The sequence below is a fragment of the Brienomyrus brachyistius genome, chromosome 4 (genome assembly GCF_023856365.1).
Source record: "Brienomyrus brachyistius isolate T26 chromosome 4, BBRACH_0.4, whole genome shotgun sequence".
Lineage (NCBI taxonomy): Eukaryota > Metazoa > Chordata > Actinopteri > Osteoglossiformes > Mormyridae > Brienomyrus > Brienomyrus brachyistius.
In genome coordinates, this window is record NC_064536.1 from 10,419,603 (window position 1) to 10,439,103 (window position 19,501).

The 19,501-nt window shown below is 48.4% G+C and overlaps 1 protein-coding gene and 1 long non-coding RNA gene across 3 annotated transcripts in view; one reads left to right on the forward strand and one right to left on the reverse strand.

Moving 5' to 3' along the window:
- The window catches only part of LOC125740255 (uncharacterized), a 102,718-nt gene extending 100,730 nt beyond the window's left edge, over positions 1 to 1,988 (reverse strand). The window contains exons 1-2 of the long non-coding RNA XR_007397485.1: positions 1,763 to 1,988; positions 1,150 to 1,218 (exon numbers count right to left, since the gene is read on the reverse strand). This is a non-coding gene — a long non-coding RNA (uncharacterized LOC125740255). The remainder of the gene's footprint in view (positions 1 to 1,149; positions 1,219 to 1,762) is intronic.
- Positions 1 to 18,332, forward strand: part of LOC125740251 (tripartite motif-containing protein 16-like) — a 125,855-nt gene extending 107,523 nt beyond the window's left edge. For both annotated transcript variants that reach the window (XM_049011164.1, XM_049011163.1), the window contains exon 7: positions 17,382 to 18,332. In XM_049011164.1, the coding sequence (XP_048867121.1) occupies positions 17,382 to 17,914 (533 nt within the window). In that variant the 3' untranslated portion in view covers positions 17,915 to 18,332. The remainder of the gene's footprint in view (positions 1 to 17,381) is intronic.
- The last annotated feature ends 1,169 nt before the right edge of the window (positions 18,333 to 19,501 follow it).

Consider the following 19,501-nt stretch of genomic DNA (forward strand, 5'->3'; position numbering starts at 1 on the left):
CCTTCTCTCCCTCCTTTCCTGTCTCTGTCCCGCCTGTCTTTGTTCCTCCTCCTGCCTTTGTCCCGCCGTCCTCTGTTCCTGGTCCCTTTGTTCTGCCCCGCTCTGTTCCTGGTTTCCCGTCGTTCCCTCCCGTCACTCCCGCTCCTTTTGTTCCTCCTGTTCCCTCTGTTTCTCCCTTCCTGATTTGTCTCTCTGCCTTCCCGTCCCTTTGTCTGCTCCTGTCTCACGTCCTGTCGCTTGCCCTGTTTTGTGCCTCGGTCCTGTTTCCCGTCTCTTGTTGATGGTTCTGTTTTTTTTGCTCCAGGTCCCGGTTCCCATGTCCCGTCTGTCGCCTCCTCCCTGGCGCGCCCGATGAAGCGCACCTTTGGGGGGGGGTTCTGTCATGCCCTGCTCGTCGGCTCCTCCTGTGTGCCACGCCCCCTGCCTACCCACGTGTGTTTCCCGGATTGTACCCAGCTGTGTCTGATTATTTTCAATCAGTCCTGTGTATTTCAGTCCGTGTCTTACCCGAGTCCTGTGTCCGTCATTGATGTTCATTGGTGTTTGTTTGCGTGAGATCCCCGTATTCACAAATAAACCCCGTTCGTCCCGTATCCTGCCTGCCTGCTTCCTCCTTCCACACAATCGCCGCTCTCCGCCGCGCTCGCGCACCACGACCCGTGACAATTATGAGCTGACAGTGTTAGCAGACCTCAGGTCTCCAGGAAGCTTGTTCCACAGACAGGGAGCATAGAGACTAAAAGCTGCTTCGGCCTGCTTGGTTTTCATTCTGGGTGTCACGACTTGGGGAGACACAGAGCGAGGAAACTGGAACTGGAGTCTAGAATCTGGGAACGTACCCGCAACGCGAATGACAGGACTGGGGAAACTTACTCGAACGTGAGGACTGAAATACACAGGACTAATCACAACAGCAAGAAACAGCTGATGAACACGGGGAATCCACGCGGGGTAGATGGCCGACGAGAGGGTAGGACGAGCCGGGCATGACACTGGGAACACTGAGTAAACCTTTGCCAGATGACTTTGGGGGTCTGGATGCTTCACAACGTTCAAGGAAATTAGTGCCATTTAGTGCCTTGTAGACAAGTAATAATATTTAATTATTAATCCTGTGATGCCCTGGAAACCAGTGCAGTGATTAAGGACCTGTGTGATATGCTCCACTTCCTTGGTGTTAGTGAGGACTCTGGTGGCAGCATTCTGGATGAGCTGCAGCTGTCTGACTGATTTATTACCAAGATCTGCAAAGACACCATTTCAATAGTCTAGCCTGCTAGAAATAAACACATGAACAAGCTTTTCCGTATCTGGTTTAGAGAGAAATCCTTCTCTCTCTCTCTTATTGGGCTGGTTTCAGCTTCTGTTGAGCGGATTTTAAGCAGAACTTGGGCAGGACCTGGGAACACTGTACTGATGCCTCATTTCCACCAACATGGAGCCGGTGCTGGGCTGGTTGTCACTTGATGCCTTTTCAGAAGCTGCCTGCGTCTCCACCAGTTTAAAAAATGAACATATGTGACAGTGAGAGTAAAGGTTCATATGTATTCCGTTTTGTGGGATTTATTCTTATCTGTTTCCGAATAAGTTTTTATAAGCTGCCAACTGTCCTTTTAATGATTGCGCAATTGAAGATGCCAGTAACTGAACTTTGCAATATGCCTCATGATCTCACACAATATTTTATATGTTAGACCTGGTTTTCATTTACAATGCAAAGTTACGCCAATAATAAGCTGGCTAGTTGTTTTACTGCTGGCACCGGAAATATTAGACAAAACTATATTGGTTATTGACTGAATTATCCAGCAATGCGGACGGTTTGGATGCAATGGCCCCTCCCACTTGCGCTGACGTTATAATTTTTTTTTTTTTTTTTTGTGGTGGCCTACAGCCTTGTGACTTTGACCGAATCACAGCCATGACATATCGGAGTATCTTCTCATATGTCATTGCTTAATTATACTGCACTCATAAGGCATTCTAAACACAGCTATAAATATTTATAAAAAGCATACTGTAACTGTCACACCCGACTCGTACGATCCTCGTGTGTGCCACGCCCCCCGATTATCCACGTGTGCTTCCCCAATTGTACCCAGCTGTGTCTTGTTGTTTTGATCAATCCTGTCTATTTGAGTCGATGTCTTGCCTGAGTCCGTCGTCAGTCACTGATGTTAGTTGGCGTCTGATGTTTCCCGTCCGAAGTCCTTTGATTAAACCCCGTTTACCCCTTATTCTGCCTGCCTGCTTCCTGCTCGCTCGCCTGTCTGTGCGCATTACCCGCGTACCCACCGCCCGTGACAATAACACATTATATCCATGATTATAACGCTTTATGAATGCTTTATGACACACTCATCTATAAGGCACTGTAGATACCTTCATAATGCAATACAAAGCATCCTTAATGCTTATACCGATCATTATAATGCATTATGTAGGTATTTATAGTGCATTAAAGATGAGAGCTTCATAAATCATTCATTATGCATAATAAGCATGCTTATAATGTGTTATGCCTTTTGATAAATATTTAAAGCCATGATTATAACGCATTACAATGGATTATTATTTGTTGTGAATTTTTTTTAATTACTAACAACATGGCCTTAAGTGTTCCAGAGATTTTATAGTGTTCCGTAATCTGAGCAAATGGAAGCATGTAGATGTTGAACAAAGAGGCTTGGTGAGGATTATAATTCTAATTGGTGATCAGTGTTGACACACCACAGCACACAGTGCACAACACCGAAATGTGTCCTCTGCATTTAACCCATATGTGACATGGTGACATAGCAAAGGGCAGCTAATTCAGCGCCCAGAGAGCAGTGCTTTGCTTAGGGTCCCTCAGCGGTGCCTTGCTGGTCGGGGATTCAAGTCAACAATCTCTCAATTACTAGTGCGCATCCCTAACCATTAAGCCACCACTGCCCACTGCCAATAATGGACCCTTGAGGAACTCCACATGTAATTTCTGTTCATTCAGATTCATAATTACCCTTCTGACAGAAAGTAGTGACTGACTTGTAAAAATAATTCAAACCCATTAAATAAGGCGGCGGCTCCACCTCCTTCCCTAAGTGCTCTAGTCTCACTGATAAAGGGCAAGTAGGAGTAGCTGGTTTGATCAGAGCTGCTGCATAGTTTTCATTTGACCCCATTTCAGTTTAAAGCATAAAAATCAAGGTTTATCTTGATAAGAATATCAGTCATTAATAATGAGTTTCCAGCCACAGACCTGATATTCAGTAAAGATCAGTTTAATGTATCAAACACATTGTCTGACCCATTGTGTAGGTGACACACAACTGGACTCAGATGAGAGAGAGTAGCTGTGGACTTTGATGCAATTTGTTCCCCCTGAAGTCAGTCAGAGCAGGAATGGCTGACACTGGGGCTACTCCTCACTGCCTAGTGTGGGCTGTAGCTACAGCAGGGGATCCAAACCAAGTAAGCGTGGGGGGGGGGGGGGGGTTAGGGCCCAGTCTGTCCTAGATGTCATCATGCACTGTAATGCTGAAAGCTGGGAAACTGCCCTCGCTTTGTTTGGGTAGCAGGAACTTTTGGTATCACTCAGTAAGAGCTCATCAAGACCTGTTATCTGCATCCTTATCCTGTGTGAGCTACGGTATCTATGAGCAGTGAGGTCCGGGGGGGGGGGGGGGGGGGGGGGGGGGCTTCCTTCCTTTACGTTTGCTTCATTAATATTGTCCTAAGACGGCACCCGTAGTCTTCCCCGAACTGGTTATGACACTGAACATCTCCTAAGTCTGTACTTTAGGGCCATGACTTCACACGACACGACTACACTTGCCTGCGTAGTTTACATCTATCTGGAGGATTGAAGGTCATGTCCACCAGGGAGCAGTGCGAGAACCATCTTGGTCAGTTCCTTCGTTTCCAGTCTCACTTGTTAGTGTCACGATCAGGGTTGAGCAGACAGGCGATCGTGCAGGTAAGGCGTGCAAGGAGCAGGCAGACAGGCAAATACGGGAATACTAGGGATTTATTAAGGAAGCACGGACTGGGAAACATCTCACGCATACAAACATCAATGACAGACAAGGGAAACAGGTAAGACCAGGACTTAAATAGGACGGGACTAATCAAAGTAAGTGGACAAAGCTGGAGACGATCAGGGAAGCACACGTGGGTAATCAGGGGATGTGGCACACACGAGGAGCGGACGAGCCGGGCATGACAGCTAGCATGAGGTTGTGGCATTAAATGTAGAAGGAGGAGGGAGTCAAGATGGCACTCTGAAGAACACGCTTTGGTTAGAGCTGCAAACTGACTTGTTTTGTTTACCATGTAGTGTGAACTATATGCAGATTTACTACTGTCTGGTTTTATTTAATCATCCAGTGACAGCAGTAACTATACATAGTCATGATGACAGGCTCTGAAAAAAGAAAAAACTGATGGAAGAGATTAAACAAGAGATAAAACAACAGCACCTTTTCAAATCAGCCGCAAACTGATTTTTGGCTTATTTCTAATGAATTAGGAAATATTTAAACAAACATTATACCTTCACCATTTTCTGACCACCGAGCCATTGACATCTATATATCCATATTGTCATCGTCTATCCATCCATCTATTCATCCATCCATTTTCCAAACCGCTTATCCTTACTGGGTCGCGGAGGGTCCGGAGCCTATCCAAGAAGCAATGGGCACGAGGCAGGGAACAACCCAGGATGGGGGGCCAGCCCATCGCAGGGCAAACTCACACACCATTCACTCACACATGCACTCCTATGGGCAATTAGCCTCAGCATGTCTTTGGACTGTGGGGGCAAACCGGAGTATCCGGAGGAAACCCCACGACGACATGGGGAGAACATGCAATCTTTGTCATCGTCTACTGGATATAAAATATCTTCAAACGGGATATTAAACAGTTCCATCTTGAGAAATAAATTAGCTATTTTAAATATAGAATAATTAACTGACTTACACTGGAACAGACCCAATACAGACGTATTGCAATAATAAAATCATGTAGGGAAATTTGTCAGAAGGTTTGTCAGAAGGTTTAGTAGTGACTTGGCTAGAATCAGAAGAGATGAAGAAAATTATAAATGAGATTTACTGCTTTAACCTGCAAACCAGTCAGTCGTCTTACTGATACAGAATATAATGTAGGACGTGACTTACAGAATAAATTGGATGATTATATATGAACATAAGGCAGAAGGAGCCTTTGTTAGATTGTGGCAAAAATGGCTTGAAGAAGGTGAGCAGAACTCAGCCTATTTCTTTAGGCTAGAAAGACAGCAAGTCAGGAACAACAGCATTATGCGGGCGAGGATTTATGGAAATGCTGCAGATGACATCAAGAAAGTAGCCAACTTCTCAACTGAGTTCTTCAATAATTTGTATGTCAGGAGTCTTGATCGAAGATTTTCGATTTCTTCTCAAACATCACAGGAATAACTGATGTGGATCGTGAACTTTGTGACGTCCCAGTTGGTTTAACTGAGATGTCTGCAGCAATAAATTGCTTAAAAAATAATAAATCGCTGGGAACAGACAGTCTAATCTGGAATCTTTTTTCATCGTTGCTGAAGACTTCAATCAGGCAAATATGAAGCCAATTTTCCCCAAATTCTTCCAATATATGAACATCCCAGCTAGAGGGAGAATCTGTCTGGACAATGTTTACACAAACGTTTGTGAGGCTTACAAGGCCCTTCCCCCCCCACCTCGGCTACTCAGACCATGTCACTGTGTTCATGGTTCCTGTGTATAAATCCCTGCTGAAGCACAACAAACCAGTCAGTCAGAGTGTGGCCAGCTGGTGCCGTCTCAGCTCTCCAAGGCTGCTTTGGATCTACTGACTGGGACATTTTTAAGGAGGCTGCTATAAATGGTGACGCCAATCAACCTGGAGGAGTATATAAACTCTGTGATCGATGACCACGACAGCCAACCAAAGGCCCTGGATGATGAGGGAAGTGCTCACACAGCTAAGAATCAGAAATGCAGCTTTCAGATCTAAAGACAAGGCTGCCCTCAAGACGCCCAGAGACAACCTGTCCCGAGCTATGAGGATAGCCAATCAGGCACATGCACAGAGGATCAGTGAACACTTTAAATGCAACAAAGACACACGTCGTATATGGCAGGGCATTCAGCCAATCACGATCTACGAGCCCAACCCACACGTGGCGGTGATGTCTCCCATCCAGATGAGCTACAAAACTTTTTTGTACAGAATAAGGAGCCAACACCACCCCCCCCCCCGCCCCCCCCAGTGAGGAGCTACTCTGTCTGGCCACAGCTGATGTGAGAAGTCTTCTATCCAGAGTCAATCTACGCAAGGCTGCAGGACCTGACAACATACTTGGCTGAGTGCTGAGAGAATGCTGACCACTGACCACCTGGCTGGTGTCCTCACAGAATGCACCTCTTTAAGCCAGTGGTCTGTCCCAGCATGCTTCAAATTAACCACCACCATCCCAGTGCTGTAGAAGCCATTAGTGACTAGCCTGAATGACTACTGCCCTGTAGCACTCATGTCAATCATCATGAAGTGCTTGGAAAGGCTGGTCATGGCAGTAATACATAAAGACCAATCTTCCCACCTCTCTAGACCCTCTCCGATCTGCATACCGGTCCAACAGGTCTACTGAGGACACCGTAGCCTCTGCCTGTCACCTTTCCCTGATACATCTGGGTAAGAGAGTCACATTTGTCAGGATGTTATTCATAGACTTCAGCTCTACTTTCAATACGTCCCTCAAAAACTGAGGGGGTTAAGCTTGAACACCACTCTCTGCGGCTGGATCTTGGATTTCCTGACAGAGACGCCCCAGTCAGTATGTATGGGCTGCAACACCTCCAACACCATCATCATCGAGTTTGTGGATGATACCACTGTGGTGGGACTGATAAACAGAGAAGATGAATCAGCATACAGAAAAGAGGTGGAAAGTCTGTCCACAAGGTGCAGAGACAACAATCTATCTGTCAACGTTGACAAGGAAAAGGAGATGATTGTGGACTTCAGAAGGACATGACCTGCCCACACCCCACTCAGCATCAACAGTACTGCTGTGGAGATTGTAAGGAGAACCAAGTTCATCGGTGTGGACATAACTGAGAAACTTACATGGACAAAAAAACACTGCATCCTTATTCAAGAAAGCCCAGCAAAGACTAAACGTCCTGAGGCGCTGAAATAAGCAAACCTTCCCCTCCCATCCTCACCATGTTCTATAGAGGCACCATCGGCAGTGTTCTGACTAACTGCATCACCATCTGGTATGGCAGCTGCAACAAATCTGACCACAAGTGCCTGCAAAGAGTAGTGAAGACAGCAGAGAACATTATGGGATGTCTCTCCCTTCCCTACAAGCCGCATTTTGCAAACGCAGTGTCCGCAAGGCCTGCAGCATTGTGCAGGACCCATCACATCCCTCACATGGTCATTCCACACTCCAGCCACCGGAGAGAAGATACTGCAGCATCAGAGCCGGGTCTGCCAGGCTGCGTGGCAGTTTTTACCCCCGGGCTGTCAGGCTCCTCAACACCATGCTGCCCCCCAGGATCCCTCACTCTGCCTCCTCACTGCCTCAACCCCCCCATAAGACCCTTAAGCGCTGCACTGCACTTAACACTTTGTCACTCTGACATGGGGGCAATAATAAGAATCCCCATTATTCTCTGTCTGCTCCATCATTCTGCTTCTATTCCTATTTTCGGTAGTTAGAAATATTAGACGTGTTACTGCTGTTACTACTATTATCATACACTGTTTTGCACTGTGAACTCAGGCTGTTACAGTGTACATGATGGTGAATTCAGGTCTAACTGACTACAGAAAAAACATCATATATTTAATATAGTTCTAACAATATTGCGCATTACCCAATAGTGCACATTACCCAATATTGCACATCTACTCCTCTTCCTCAGTTGCACTGTCCTGTAAGTCCTTTGCACATTGTCTTGTCTTGTTTTCTATATTGGACTAAGTTTATGTTTACACTGTGGGCCCTGAGCTTCACCATTTCATCTCTCTCTATACTTATATATGGTGGAGATGACAATAAAGTTCAATTTAACTTTGATCTCGGAGTCTTGATCACAGTGCAGCAATTTGGAAAAAGAGGGAACTGAGCTGGAAGGTGAAGCTTTTAATTTACCGGTTGATCTACATTCCTACCCTCACCTATGGTCATGAGCTCTGGGTGATGACCGAATAAATGAGATTGCGAATACAAGCAGCAGAAATGAGTTTCCTCAGCAGGGTGTCTGGGCTCAGCCTTAGAGAGGGTGAGGAGCTCAGACATCCGGGCTCAAAGTAGAACCGCTGCTTCTCTGTATTGAAAGGAGTCAGTTGATGGTTCTAGGATACCTCTTGGACGGCGCCCTGGGGAGGTTTTCAGGGCATGTCCAACCTGGAGGAGGCCAGGGGGGAAAGCCAGAGATTATATATTAAATATACCCTGAGATATTATATATAATATATACAACATTATATATAGAATATATGTTATATATTAGATAAGTGGCAGAAAATCGATGGATGAATGAATGAAACTGTATTGAAAAATAACGCTGCTTATGAAAGTAGGCAAGTAAGAATTTCAAGTTAGAATTTCATTGTACCTTGTACACATGACACATGAAACTTATACTGGCATTAAATTTTGAAGACGCTTTACACAGAAGGACACAATAGTGTTCGGAATATTTTTTTTCTTGTCTCTGAAAATATACAGCTCTTCTGGACACTCATTCTTAAAACAATCAGATGCTACTTTAATACTATCTGTACCGCATGTAAAGACAATGTTCCGTGACAAAACGTGACCATACTGCCACCCCAATTTCTGGTGGTACTGCACATCGCGCATGCGTCTTGTTATCTTCATGTAGGCGCGCAGACTCAGCCGGAATCTACACAGAAAACACGTGGCGGCCAGACTGGTACCTCTCCGCGCGCGTACAGGCGGACGTGTCTGTGTGGACTTTTATGATGCATTTTACTCCTCCGCGGACGACCGCCTGCCGCACTCCAGATTTGTCTTCAAACGCCAACATAGATGATTTTGATGAGGATTGGGGTAGTTTGCAAACCCTACAGCCAATTTTTAAAGTAATAAAACTGTTACATACATATAAATGCGTATGCATATGTGTGCAGACTTGCCCCGAAATGACAATCTCACGCCAGCCAGTTGATCAAAGTTGGCAGCCCCGTGAACTGCCGCTCTGAATTTGTAAAACGTATGGAAACATACACAGACCTCGCGGCTGTAGTACGTGTGCAGGGAATATCAGAATAATAATTTACTACTAATAATACTTAAATAGGACACGTGCGCATGTGTAAAGTACACAGCTTGACCAGAGAAATATGAACGTTTCCATGTACGCATACGCGGTGTAATACGCGTGTGCTCCGCTTTGCGGAGAACCAGCCTAGATGCGTCCGCGTTGGGAGCGTCGAGTCGGCGCGCTGCTGGAGAGAGGTGTGTGTGTCACGTGGGTATTATGGGCATGTGGGTTTTGTTTATATCCTTGTGCCTTTGGTACGTCAGCCGGGATCGCGGGACTAATTAATTGCCTTGACAATTGCGGCGTTGGAACAATGGTTGGGATTGGTTGGGAAAGTGAAGGGGGAGGATCGCATTACAGAAAAGGCACCCTGGAACTTAGGACAGCAGACCCGGAGGAGACACCGGAAAAAGGCGCACCAGGGAAAGGACAGAAGAGACACCGGACGAGGCGTCGGGAGAAGACGCACCGGAGAGTGGACAGGGGAGCCGACACTGGAGAGCGGACAGGGGAGCCGATACTGGAGAGCGGACAGGGGAGCCGATACTGGAGAGCGGACAGGGGAGCCGATACTGGAGAGCGGAGCACCCCGAGTGGCGATCGCGTCTCGAGACGCTCTGTCGGGGAAGGAGTCGCTGGGACGCCGGAGCGGGGGAGAGTAACTGGGCATTCCCCCCCCGCAGCGAGTTAAGTGGAAACTCTGTTCGCTTGGACAGAGCCAAATATCGGGTCGGCGTCGGATCTGGGGTCTGGTTTAGGTTGATGTAGTGGCGGGTGTTCGAAACCGTGATATGGTGTCGTTTGTAGTGGGTGTGTACGGGTGTTTCGATTTGTGTGTGTGTGATTATTGCGGTGCCCTGTGGGGGTGATAAGTGTGCGGTAGTGTGCCTTTGTCGCGATACTCTCGGTATCCCTATACGGCGATTGTGGGTCGTGCTGTGGTAGAATCTGTTTGCTCGCCTTGTGTTTGTCACCCTTATAGGCTGGGGCGGACGGAACCGGGCTTGTGGGGATCATCTTTTGCACGGACATCGCCTGGCCCCGCTGATCTGACAGTGGGCCCTGAACGGACTAAATTTTTATGACGTTTTTTTATGCCATCGGCTAGCCTTGGCGTTTTAAAGTGTGTTTTTACTCTTTTTGTAAAATAAAGTGGTAAAATACAATCCATCGGGTGTTTGGGTGTCTGTGGAGCAACTCATACCAGCACAACCAGTTGGAACCAAATTGGAGGGTCCTGGTGCCCTATGGTAACATCAGGTGGCGTAGTCGGCAGGATATTACTGGTTCGTGCTGGGTGAGTGGAGTCCATATACCCCACACCTATGATGGAGGCCTCTGGCCAACCGCGTTCAGGAGCTGCTCAGGGCCCTTACTCGGGGAGTAATGTAGTAGCGATGTCGCCTTTTTTTATTGGGTTGCCTTGGGTGCCTAGATTTGGGGGTAGTGAGTCAGCTGTCTCATATGGGGAATGGAAGAATAGAATTAAGGCAATGTTGAGGAATGAGTCCTGGGATCTGCAGCAGCAAAGTGATTTTATAGTGGGGGCTTTAGAAGGTGGTGCCAGGAGAGAGGTAGTAGTTTTGGAGGAGCCTTTAAGGAATACCCCCGAAGGGATATTTGCCTACCTGGATGAGCTCTATGGTGATCGTGTGCCTGTGGCCCATTTGAGGGGTATGTTTTTTGATTGTAGGCAGAAAGCTGGTGAGACGGGGAGAGCCTTTGCCTTGCGGCTGCGGGAATTACATCAGCGCTTACAGCAGCGGGACCCGGTTATGATGGGGAATGCAGATCAAGTGCTGAGGGACCAGTTTGTGACAGGGTTGCAGGATGCAGATTTAAGGCAGAATTTGAACCGCTTGATCCGCCGGAGGGAACTTAAGACGTTTGATCAGGTGCGAACCGAGGTTCTCTGGGCAGAGGAGGATCGTCAGGCCATGGTTTGGCAGCCACCGGCTTGTGCACAGGTTTCAGCTAACAGGGCTCTGGATGGGAGAGAAGATGATTGGAAGGCAAAGTTGCAGGAGGAGCTGCTACAGGAAGTTCGTGGGCAGTTTGAAGAACTGCAGAACAAAGTGATGTCAGAGCTGCGGGACCTAAGGGCTGGAGCGGACTCTAGGATGCAGGGGATTGAGCCAATGCCCCAAGGGATGTTACCAGGACGGCCAAGTGGTGCCCAGGATCGTATTGGGCATGCTCAACCCACACAGGTGCTGGCCCCTCGAACAGCAGCCCAGAACCCCAGGACCCAGCTACCACGTCATCGATTTCAATGGGATGAGCAGGGACGTCCCATTTGTGGCCGTTGTAAACAGGCAGGGCATATTGCGCGGAATTGTGGTGCCACCTCCCCAGCTTTAAACTAGATTGTCCAGACACCAGGGGCCAGGTGTCTGGAGTGGAGTTGCAGGGCCTCAGTCAGTCTTCAGAGGTTTTAGTTGGGACTTGCCCTTTGGTGACGGTTGGTTTTAATGGGATGGAGGTAGAATGTTTATTGGATACAGGGTCAGAGGTGAGTTTATTGCCTGAGAATGTCTTTGACAAACTTCCAGGGAGAGATGAGAGGGTTGTGGGGGAGGCTACATGGTTGACTTTACAGGCCGCGAATGGGCTAGAGATCCCTTATGTGGGCTATGCCCTTGTAGATGTGAAGGTGGGTGGATTATTGCTGCCCAAGAAGGGAGTGGTAGTAGTAAAGGATTTAAAATCATGCCAGCGGCCCATTTTGGGGATGAACATCATTGGGGCATGCTGGAAGGAACTGTTGGCAAAATCCCTCTCTGTCTGATTTCCTTTCAGGACAAGTGGACTTCCAAAGTCACCACGGGTGGGCCAAGGCTTTGGCACATTGTAAGAGGGTGGTAGCGGAGGCAGAGGACATCCAGCCAGGGCATGTACGGATAGGACAGCGCAAGGGTGTGATCGTGCCCGGCCAGAGCGAGATGGTTCTAGCAGCCCGAGTGTTTGGACCCAGGGTGCAAACTGGGGTGTATGGGCTGGTGGAGCCATTGGAGGGAGGGGGATCAGTGGATGTTGCCCGGAGTGTAGTTAAGATCGAAGGCGGTAGGGTCCTCCTCCAGGTAAGGAATCTGCACCCGGCTCCAGTACAGCTCCACAGGCATCAGAAGTTGGCGCGAGTGACCCAGCTGAGGCCTGCAGATATTATTGACCCGGTGGTCACCCTGCGAGAGGTAGAGGGAGGTGTGATTGAGGTAGGTGTAAGGGCAGCGAATGTGGAGCCGGCGGGGATGATGCCTTTGTTGCAGGAATTGGTTGATCGGTGTGAGGGATTGATGGAGGAAGAACGGGAACACGTACAAGGGCTGGTGACTACGTGGGCAGGTGTGTTCTCCTCAGGAGACCACGACCTGGGTAGTACAGATGCAGTACGGCACACGATTCCCACAGGTAATGCCGCCCCTGTTCGGGAAAGATATCGTCCAGTTCCACCTACCCTGTATCAGGAAATGAACCAGCTGTTGCAGGGCATGTTATCCACAGGTGTGATTCGAGAGAGCAGCAGCCCGTGGGCAGCACCCGTAGTCCTGGTCCGTAAGAAGGATGGTGCACTGCGCTTCTGTGTCGATTATAGGAAGCTAAATGCAATCACTCGCAAGGATGCTTATCCCCTGCCCCGAATCGAGGAGGCCCTCACCAACCTTAAGCAGGCAAAGTACTTCTCAACCTTGGATTTGGCCAGCGGCTATTGGCAAGTAGCAATGGACCAAGGGGACCGGGAGAAGACTGCGTTTGCCACCCCTATGGGTCTGTTCGAATTTGAGAAGATGGCCTTTGGCTTGTGTAATGCCCCGGCAACCTTTCAGCGACTCATGCAGCGATGTTTGGGGGACCTGGGGACTGATACAGTGTTGGTATACCTTGATGATGTGATAATATTTTCTGCCACGTTCAAGGAACACCTGGAACTTTTAGAGAAGGTGTTGAGCCGGCTTGGTGGCTATGGGCTAAAGTTGAAGCCGCAGAAGTGTAAGCTGTTTCAGCACCAGGTCCAGTTCCTAGGCCATGTGGTGGACGAGGCTGGGGTCCATCCGGATCCAGAGAAGATCAGGGCCGTGACAGAGTGGCAACCCCCAAAGACAGTGCGGGAGGTGAGGTCTTTCCTGGGCTTTGCGGGGTACTATCGAAGGTTTATCAAGGGATTTGCAAAGATTGCTCGACCCCTGCACGCATTGTTAGTTGGAACGGCAAAAAAGGGGCAGGCACCCGTTGTGTGGACTGAGGAGTGCAGTCAGGCCTTTGTTAGTTTGAAGGAGAGGTTGACCCAAGCGCCTGTGCTGGCCTTCGCAGATTTTTCATTACCTTTCCGGCTGTACACCGATGCGAGCCTTGAAGGCCTAGGGGCGGTATTGGCCCAAGTCCAGGATGGACAAGAGCACGTTATAGCGTATGCTAGCCGTAGCTTGCACCCGGCCGAGAAGAAGGACTCAAATTATAGTTCGTTTAAACTGGAGCTCCTGGCCCTGAAATGGGCTGTGACGGAGAAGTTTAAGGACTATCTATGGGGGGCTCAGTTTACTGTGTACACTGACAATAATCCTTTGGCACACCTGAGAACGGCTCGATTAGGGGCGACGGAACAACGTTGGATGGCCCAGTTGGAGAATTACACCTTTGACCTCAAGTATCGGCCGGGGAAGGAGAATGTTAATGCAGATGTGTTGTCCCGGAGGCCGGATGCAGTGGAAGATGATGGAGCGACTCCATTGCCAAGAGTCCAAGTCCAGCAGAGAAGTATACAGGTGGAGGAGGAGCCAAGCTGGGGGTGGGACCCCGCACGATGGAAAAAGCTCCAAAGTCAAGACGTGGCTCTGAGGCAGTTGGCAGAGTATGTGTCCAGAGGACATCTTCCTGATGGGATTGAGAGGAAGCGGGCAGGTGAGGTGGTGCGTAAACTATTGAGACACTGGCCCCGCTTGTCATTGAGGGAAGGGGTATTGATGAGGAGAATCCAGGACTCCGCCACTCTGGAGGTTCATGGGCAGATACTGGTTCCCCTCTCTGGGAGGAAGGCAGTATGGGAGGAGGTCCATGCCCAGGTAGGCCATTTGGGAGGAGAGAAGACCCTTTCAGTCCTCCGTAGACGATTCTTTTGGCTGAACATGGAAACGGACAATAGAGATTGGATTGCTGCGTGTGAGAGGTGTGTCGTCCGCAAGTCCCGGACTGAAGGCAAGGCCCCCCTGGTCCCCATTGTGACCTCTGCTCCCTTGGAGGTGGTGGGTATGGATTTTTTAACATTGGGTCGACCCTGTGATGATTACCAGAACCTGCTGGTTGTGACTGACCTGTTTTCCAGATTTGCGTGGGCGATTCCCACCAAGGACCAGACTGCACGCACTGTTGCACAAGCCCTTTGGCATACTGTCATACAGCCGTTCAGTTGCCCACAGCGCTTCCATTCTGATCAGGGGGCCAATTTCGAGTCTGAATTGGTGGCAGAGTTGTGCAGGTATTATGGATGTAGGAAGAGTAGGACTAGTCCTTATCACCCTCAGGGTAATGGGACCTGCGAACGTTTTAACCAGACCCTTTTAAACCTGTTGGGTATGCTAAATGAAGAGCGACAGAGCAGGTGGGTGGAAGCTTTGCCAGAGTTGGTGAAGGCTTATAACACTACTGTCCATGCATCCACAGGTTTCACCCCTCATTATGTCATGTTTGGCACCCAGGCGCGGCTCCCGTTGGATTTAGTGTTAGGAACGTGGACCGGGCAGGAGCAGGTGTCTGTAGAGGGGTGGGTACAGCAGCATCACCAGCGGTTGGCCAGAAAGTGATTGAGCATTCTGCCAGGGCCAGTGATCACCAGGTACAGTTTCATTCCAAGAAGGTGCAGGGGGAGCCCCTCTTACCTGGGGAAAGGGTGCTGATACGTACCTTTAGGAGGATGGGGCTGGGTAAACTTGCTAATCGGTGGGAAAGAACCCCTTGTGTGGTGGTAGGGCAGTTACCGTCTGGGATTCCAGTCTACCAGGTGAGGCCGGAAGGCAGAGATGGGCCTTTAAGGACAGTGCATAGGAACCGATTACGTACCTGTAAGTTTACTCCGAAGCCAGTGGTGGAGCCTCAGGTTGAGCCACCACGTTCTCAGGAGGGACCCAGGTGGATGGGGTGGCCCTGTTGGGGTGCCCCGTATTTGCCCCAAGGGCCAGCTCCTGGGCATAGGCGGGAGTACTCCCAAGGACCAGGAAGTAGTGTTGGTGGGGGTGTGGAACCAGTACGCAGGTCACAGCGGGCTAATTTTGGAAAGAAACCAGTGTGGTATACCTGAAGGCATGCTATGGTGTATGATTGATGCATGGTGTGTTTTTTTGGGGAAGTTTTAATGTACCACTGGGAGCAGGCTCGAGGACGTGCCTATGAAAAAGTAGGGAGGAGTGTCACGTGGGTATTATGGGCATGTGGGTTTTGTTTATATCCTTGTGCCTTTGGTACGTCAGCCGGGATCGCGGGACTAATTAATTGCCTTGACAATTGCGGCGCTGGAACAATGGTTGAGATTGGTTGGGAAAGTGAAGGGGGAGGATCGCATTACAGAAAAGGCACCCTGGAAGTTAGGACAGCAGACCCGGAGGAGATACCGGAAAAAGGCGCACCAGGGAGTGGACAGCAGAGACCCGGAGGAGACACCGGAAAAAGGCGCACCAGGGAGTGGACAGCAGAGACCCGGAGGAGACACCGGAAAAAGGCGCACCAGGGAGTGGACAGCAGAGACCCGGAGGAGAGACCGGAAAAAGGCGCACCAGGGAAAGGACAGAAGAAACACCGGACGAGGCATCGGGAGAAGACGCACCGGAGAGCGGACAGGGGAGCCGATACTGGAGAGCGGACAGGGGAGCCGACACCGGAGAGCGGACAGGGGAGCCGATACTGGAGAGCGGAGCACCCCGAGTGGCGATCGCGTCTCGAGACGCTCGGTCGGGGAAGGAGTCGCTGGGACGCCGGAGCGGGGGAGAGTAACTGGGCATTCCCCCCGCAGCGAGTTAAGTGAAAACTCTGTTCGCTTGGACAGAGCCAAGTATCGGGTCGGCGTCGGATCTGGGGTCTGGTTTAGGCTGATGTAGTGGCGGGTGTTCGAAACCAGGTTATCAATCCTCCCTGTAGTGGATACCGTGATATGGTGTCGTTTGTAGTGGGTGTGTACGGGTGTTTCGATTTGTGTGTGTGATTATTGCGGTGCCCTGTGGGGGTGATAAGTGTGCGGTAGTGTGCCTTTGTCGCGATACTCTCGGTATCCCTATACGGCGATTGTGGGTCGTGCTGTGGTAGAATCTGTTTGCTCGCCTTGTGTTTGTCACCCTTATAGGCTGGGGCGGACGGAACCGGGCTTGTGGGGATCATCTTTTGCACGGACATCGCCTGGCCCCGCTGATCTGACAGTGGGCCCTGAACGGACTAAATTTTTATGACGTTTTTTTATGCCATCGGCTAGCCTTGGCGTTTTAAAGTGTGTTTTTACTCTTTTTGTAAAATAAAGTGGTAAAATACAATCCATCGGGTGTCTGTGGAGCAACTCATACCAGCACAACCAGTTGGAACCAAATTGGAGGGTCCTGGTGCCCTATGGTAACATGTGTCCAAAGTGGATTAAAAGAAATTCATATTATGACCTAAAAACAAACTCACTTTTAGTGGTAATCTTTGTTGTGTAATTTTATGGTTAATATGTTTGATGAATGCTGTTTGTAATTTTATTTACCTGTAATTAAGCCTATTAGTTTAACACGCGCATCATTTTGGCGCGTCTTCCCGCCGGCATCGCGCGGGCGTCCAACATTTCCTGAGGTATTTCACATATTTGACTTTTTATATTTTATGCATCGTACAGAATAATAGAGCGCAGGCTAAAGTGCAGTTCGGCCCCAGCGAGTCTCTCAGCGCGGCGTGTCTCACAGCGCAGGGGGCAGCCGGAGCGCCGCAGACTCGGGCGGCTACATGAGTATATTGGGAATAAAATGTGTGTATTGGAGCGAGTTCTGTGTTAGTGAGTGTGTGAGGTGTGACAGTGATAATGATGGAGATGCTGGGCTTCGTCATGGGATTAATCGCTCTTCCTCTTGCCTACAGACTCCTGCCAGCTGACGCTGGATCCCAACACAGCATACAGAGAAGTGTCTCTGTCAGAGGGGAACAGGAAGGCGACACGGGGGGCAGAGCAGCCATATCCTGATCATCCAGAGAGATTTGACTGCCGACCCCAAGTTCTGTGCAGAGAGAGTCTGACTGGTCGCTGTTACTGGGAGGCTGAGTGGAGTGGAGTTGGAGCCTGGATAGCAGTGACTTATAAAGGAATCGGGAGGAAAGGAGGGAGTGATGACTGTGGGCTTGGAGCCAATGACAAGTCATGGATGCTGCGCTGCTCTCCTGACAGATACTCTGTCTGGCACAATTATAAACAGACTGTCATACCCATAAAGCCCTCAGGCTCCCGCAGAGTAGGAGTGTATCTGGACCGGGCGGCTGGTACTCTGTCCTTCTACAGAGTCTCCTCTGATGGACTGACCCTCCTGTACAGCTTCACCTCCTCATTCACTGAACCCCTCTATCCAGGGTTTTGGGTTTATCCAAACTCCCCCGTGTGGCTGTGCATGCTGGGATAGCTCACTGTGTGCTGGAGGAATCATTTTTACCGTATCAGAGTGTCACATGTCGCTGCTTCTCCGTGGCAAAAAGCTAAAATCTCTGCTTTATAACCAGTATAACTCTTTTTACTCTGTCTGAAGTGTGACGTATGTTAATGAAACAAGTAATTGGGTTCTGTAAGCTGAACAAACATGCAAAACGACGTTTTTGTCTGACTTATGTTCTATGTTGTCTGTAAATGCACCAAAACTGCCAAAACAAATTCATAGTACATGCAGTTGTACCAATAGAGTGAATTCTGATTCTGAATAAAATAAAATGTAATGAAATGAGCTTTTCCCCTCCCCTTCACTCTATATGTATATTTTATATTTCTGTCTATATATTGTATTTGCTACCTGTACACTGACAATAAAGGCTTGCTATTCTATCCCATTAATGTCCCGGTTCCGCGCTGCCCAGAACGTAACTGAGTAACAGACTTAATCCGCGCTCTCTGCTCACTGAGCGCAGCAGCCTGATATCGCAGCGACGACGCTTTGGCCAGCAGGGGGCGGCAGACGGCAGACAGTTTATTAACTCAAAACCTACAGCGGTCCTGAGGTAACTTAGTAAAGATAATAATATAATCAAATTAATCATATATTAACTAAATAAACATAAATAACATAAAATCTTAATAAGTCACGTTAGTACAACAGAAAAGCATCTGACCATCAGTGAAGTAGTGTAGGTGATTACCAATTACCAGAAATAACACATAAATCCTGTTTCATTAGGAATCCTAAGATATATACAGTACTGTGCAAAAGTCTTAGGCAGTCATAGGAAATGTTTAAAACTATTTATCTGGGTAGTAAATGTATATTTTCTCAGTATGAAAAACAAAATTTAATATTAGAACATGTGCAAATTATGAGTAAAACAAAAAAACTAAAAGGAATTTCTTATGTTCTCCAAAAAGTTACTGATATCTTGTTGGATGGCTAGATGAACACCAATATGGTTCCTAAAACTCTCTTCAGGTTCACCTCAGCCATTTCATGTATTTGTTCAATTTTACCACCAACTCACTTAATTAATGAAACTAGTTTTAAAAAGTCACTGAGGTATTGATTAGCTATATGAGGTGTGCTAGTGGTCATGTCAAAACATACATGAGTATATTGAAAAAACTGCCAATACTGGGGTGACTTTAGGAGTGATTTTTGAAACGGTTAAGGGCAAACACAGTTTGATAGACATAATATCATAGGTTTAAATAAACATGGGGATCATTTTTAAAAGTTTATGTGACTGGCTAAGACTTTCGCACAATACTGTGTGTGTATATATATATATATATATATATATATATATATATATATCCCCTCCTGGAGCCGACACCTTATCGTGGTGGAGGGGTTTGCGTGTTACAATGATCCCAGGAGCTATGTTGTCTGGGGCTTTATGCCCCTGGTAGGGTCACCCAAGGCAAACAGGTCCTGGGTGAGGAACCAGACGAAGCGCGGCTCAAAAACCCCTTATGATGATGAAAATATTGGAACCACGTTTTCCCTTGCCTGGACGCGGGTCACCGGGCCCCCCCCCTGGAGCCAGGCCTG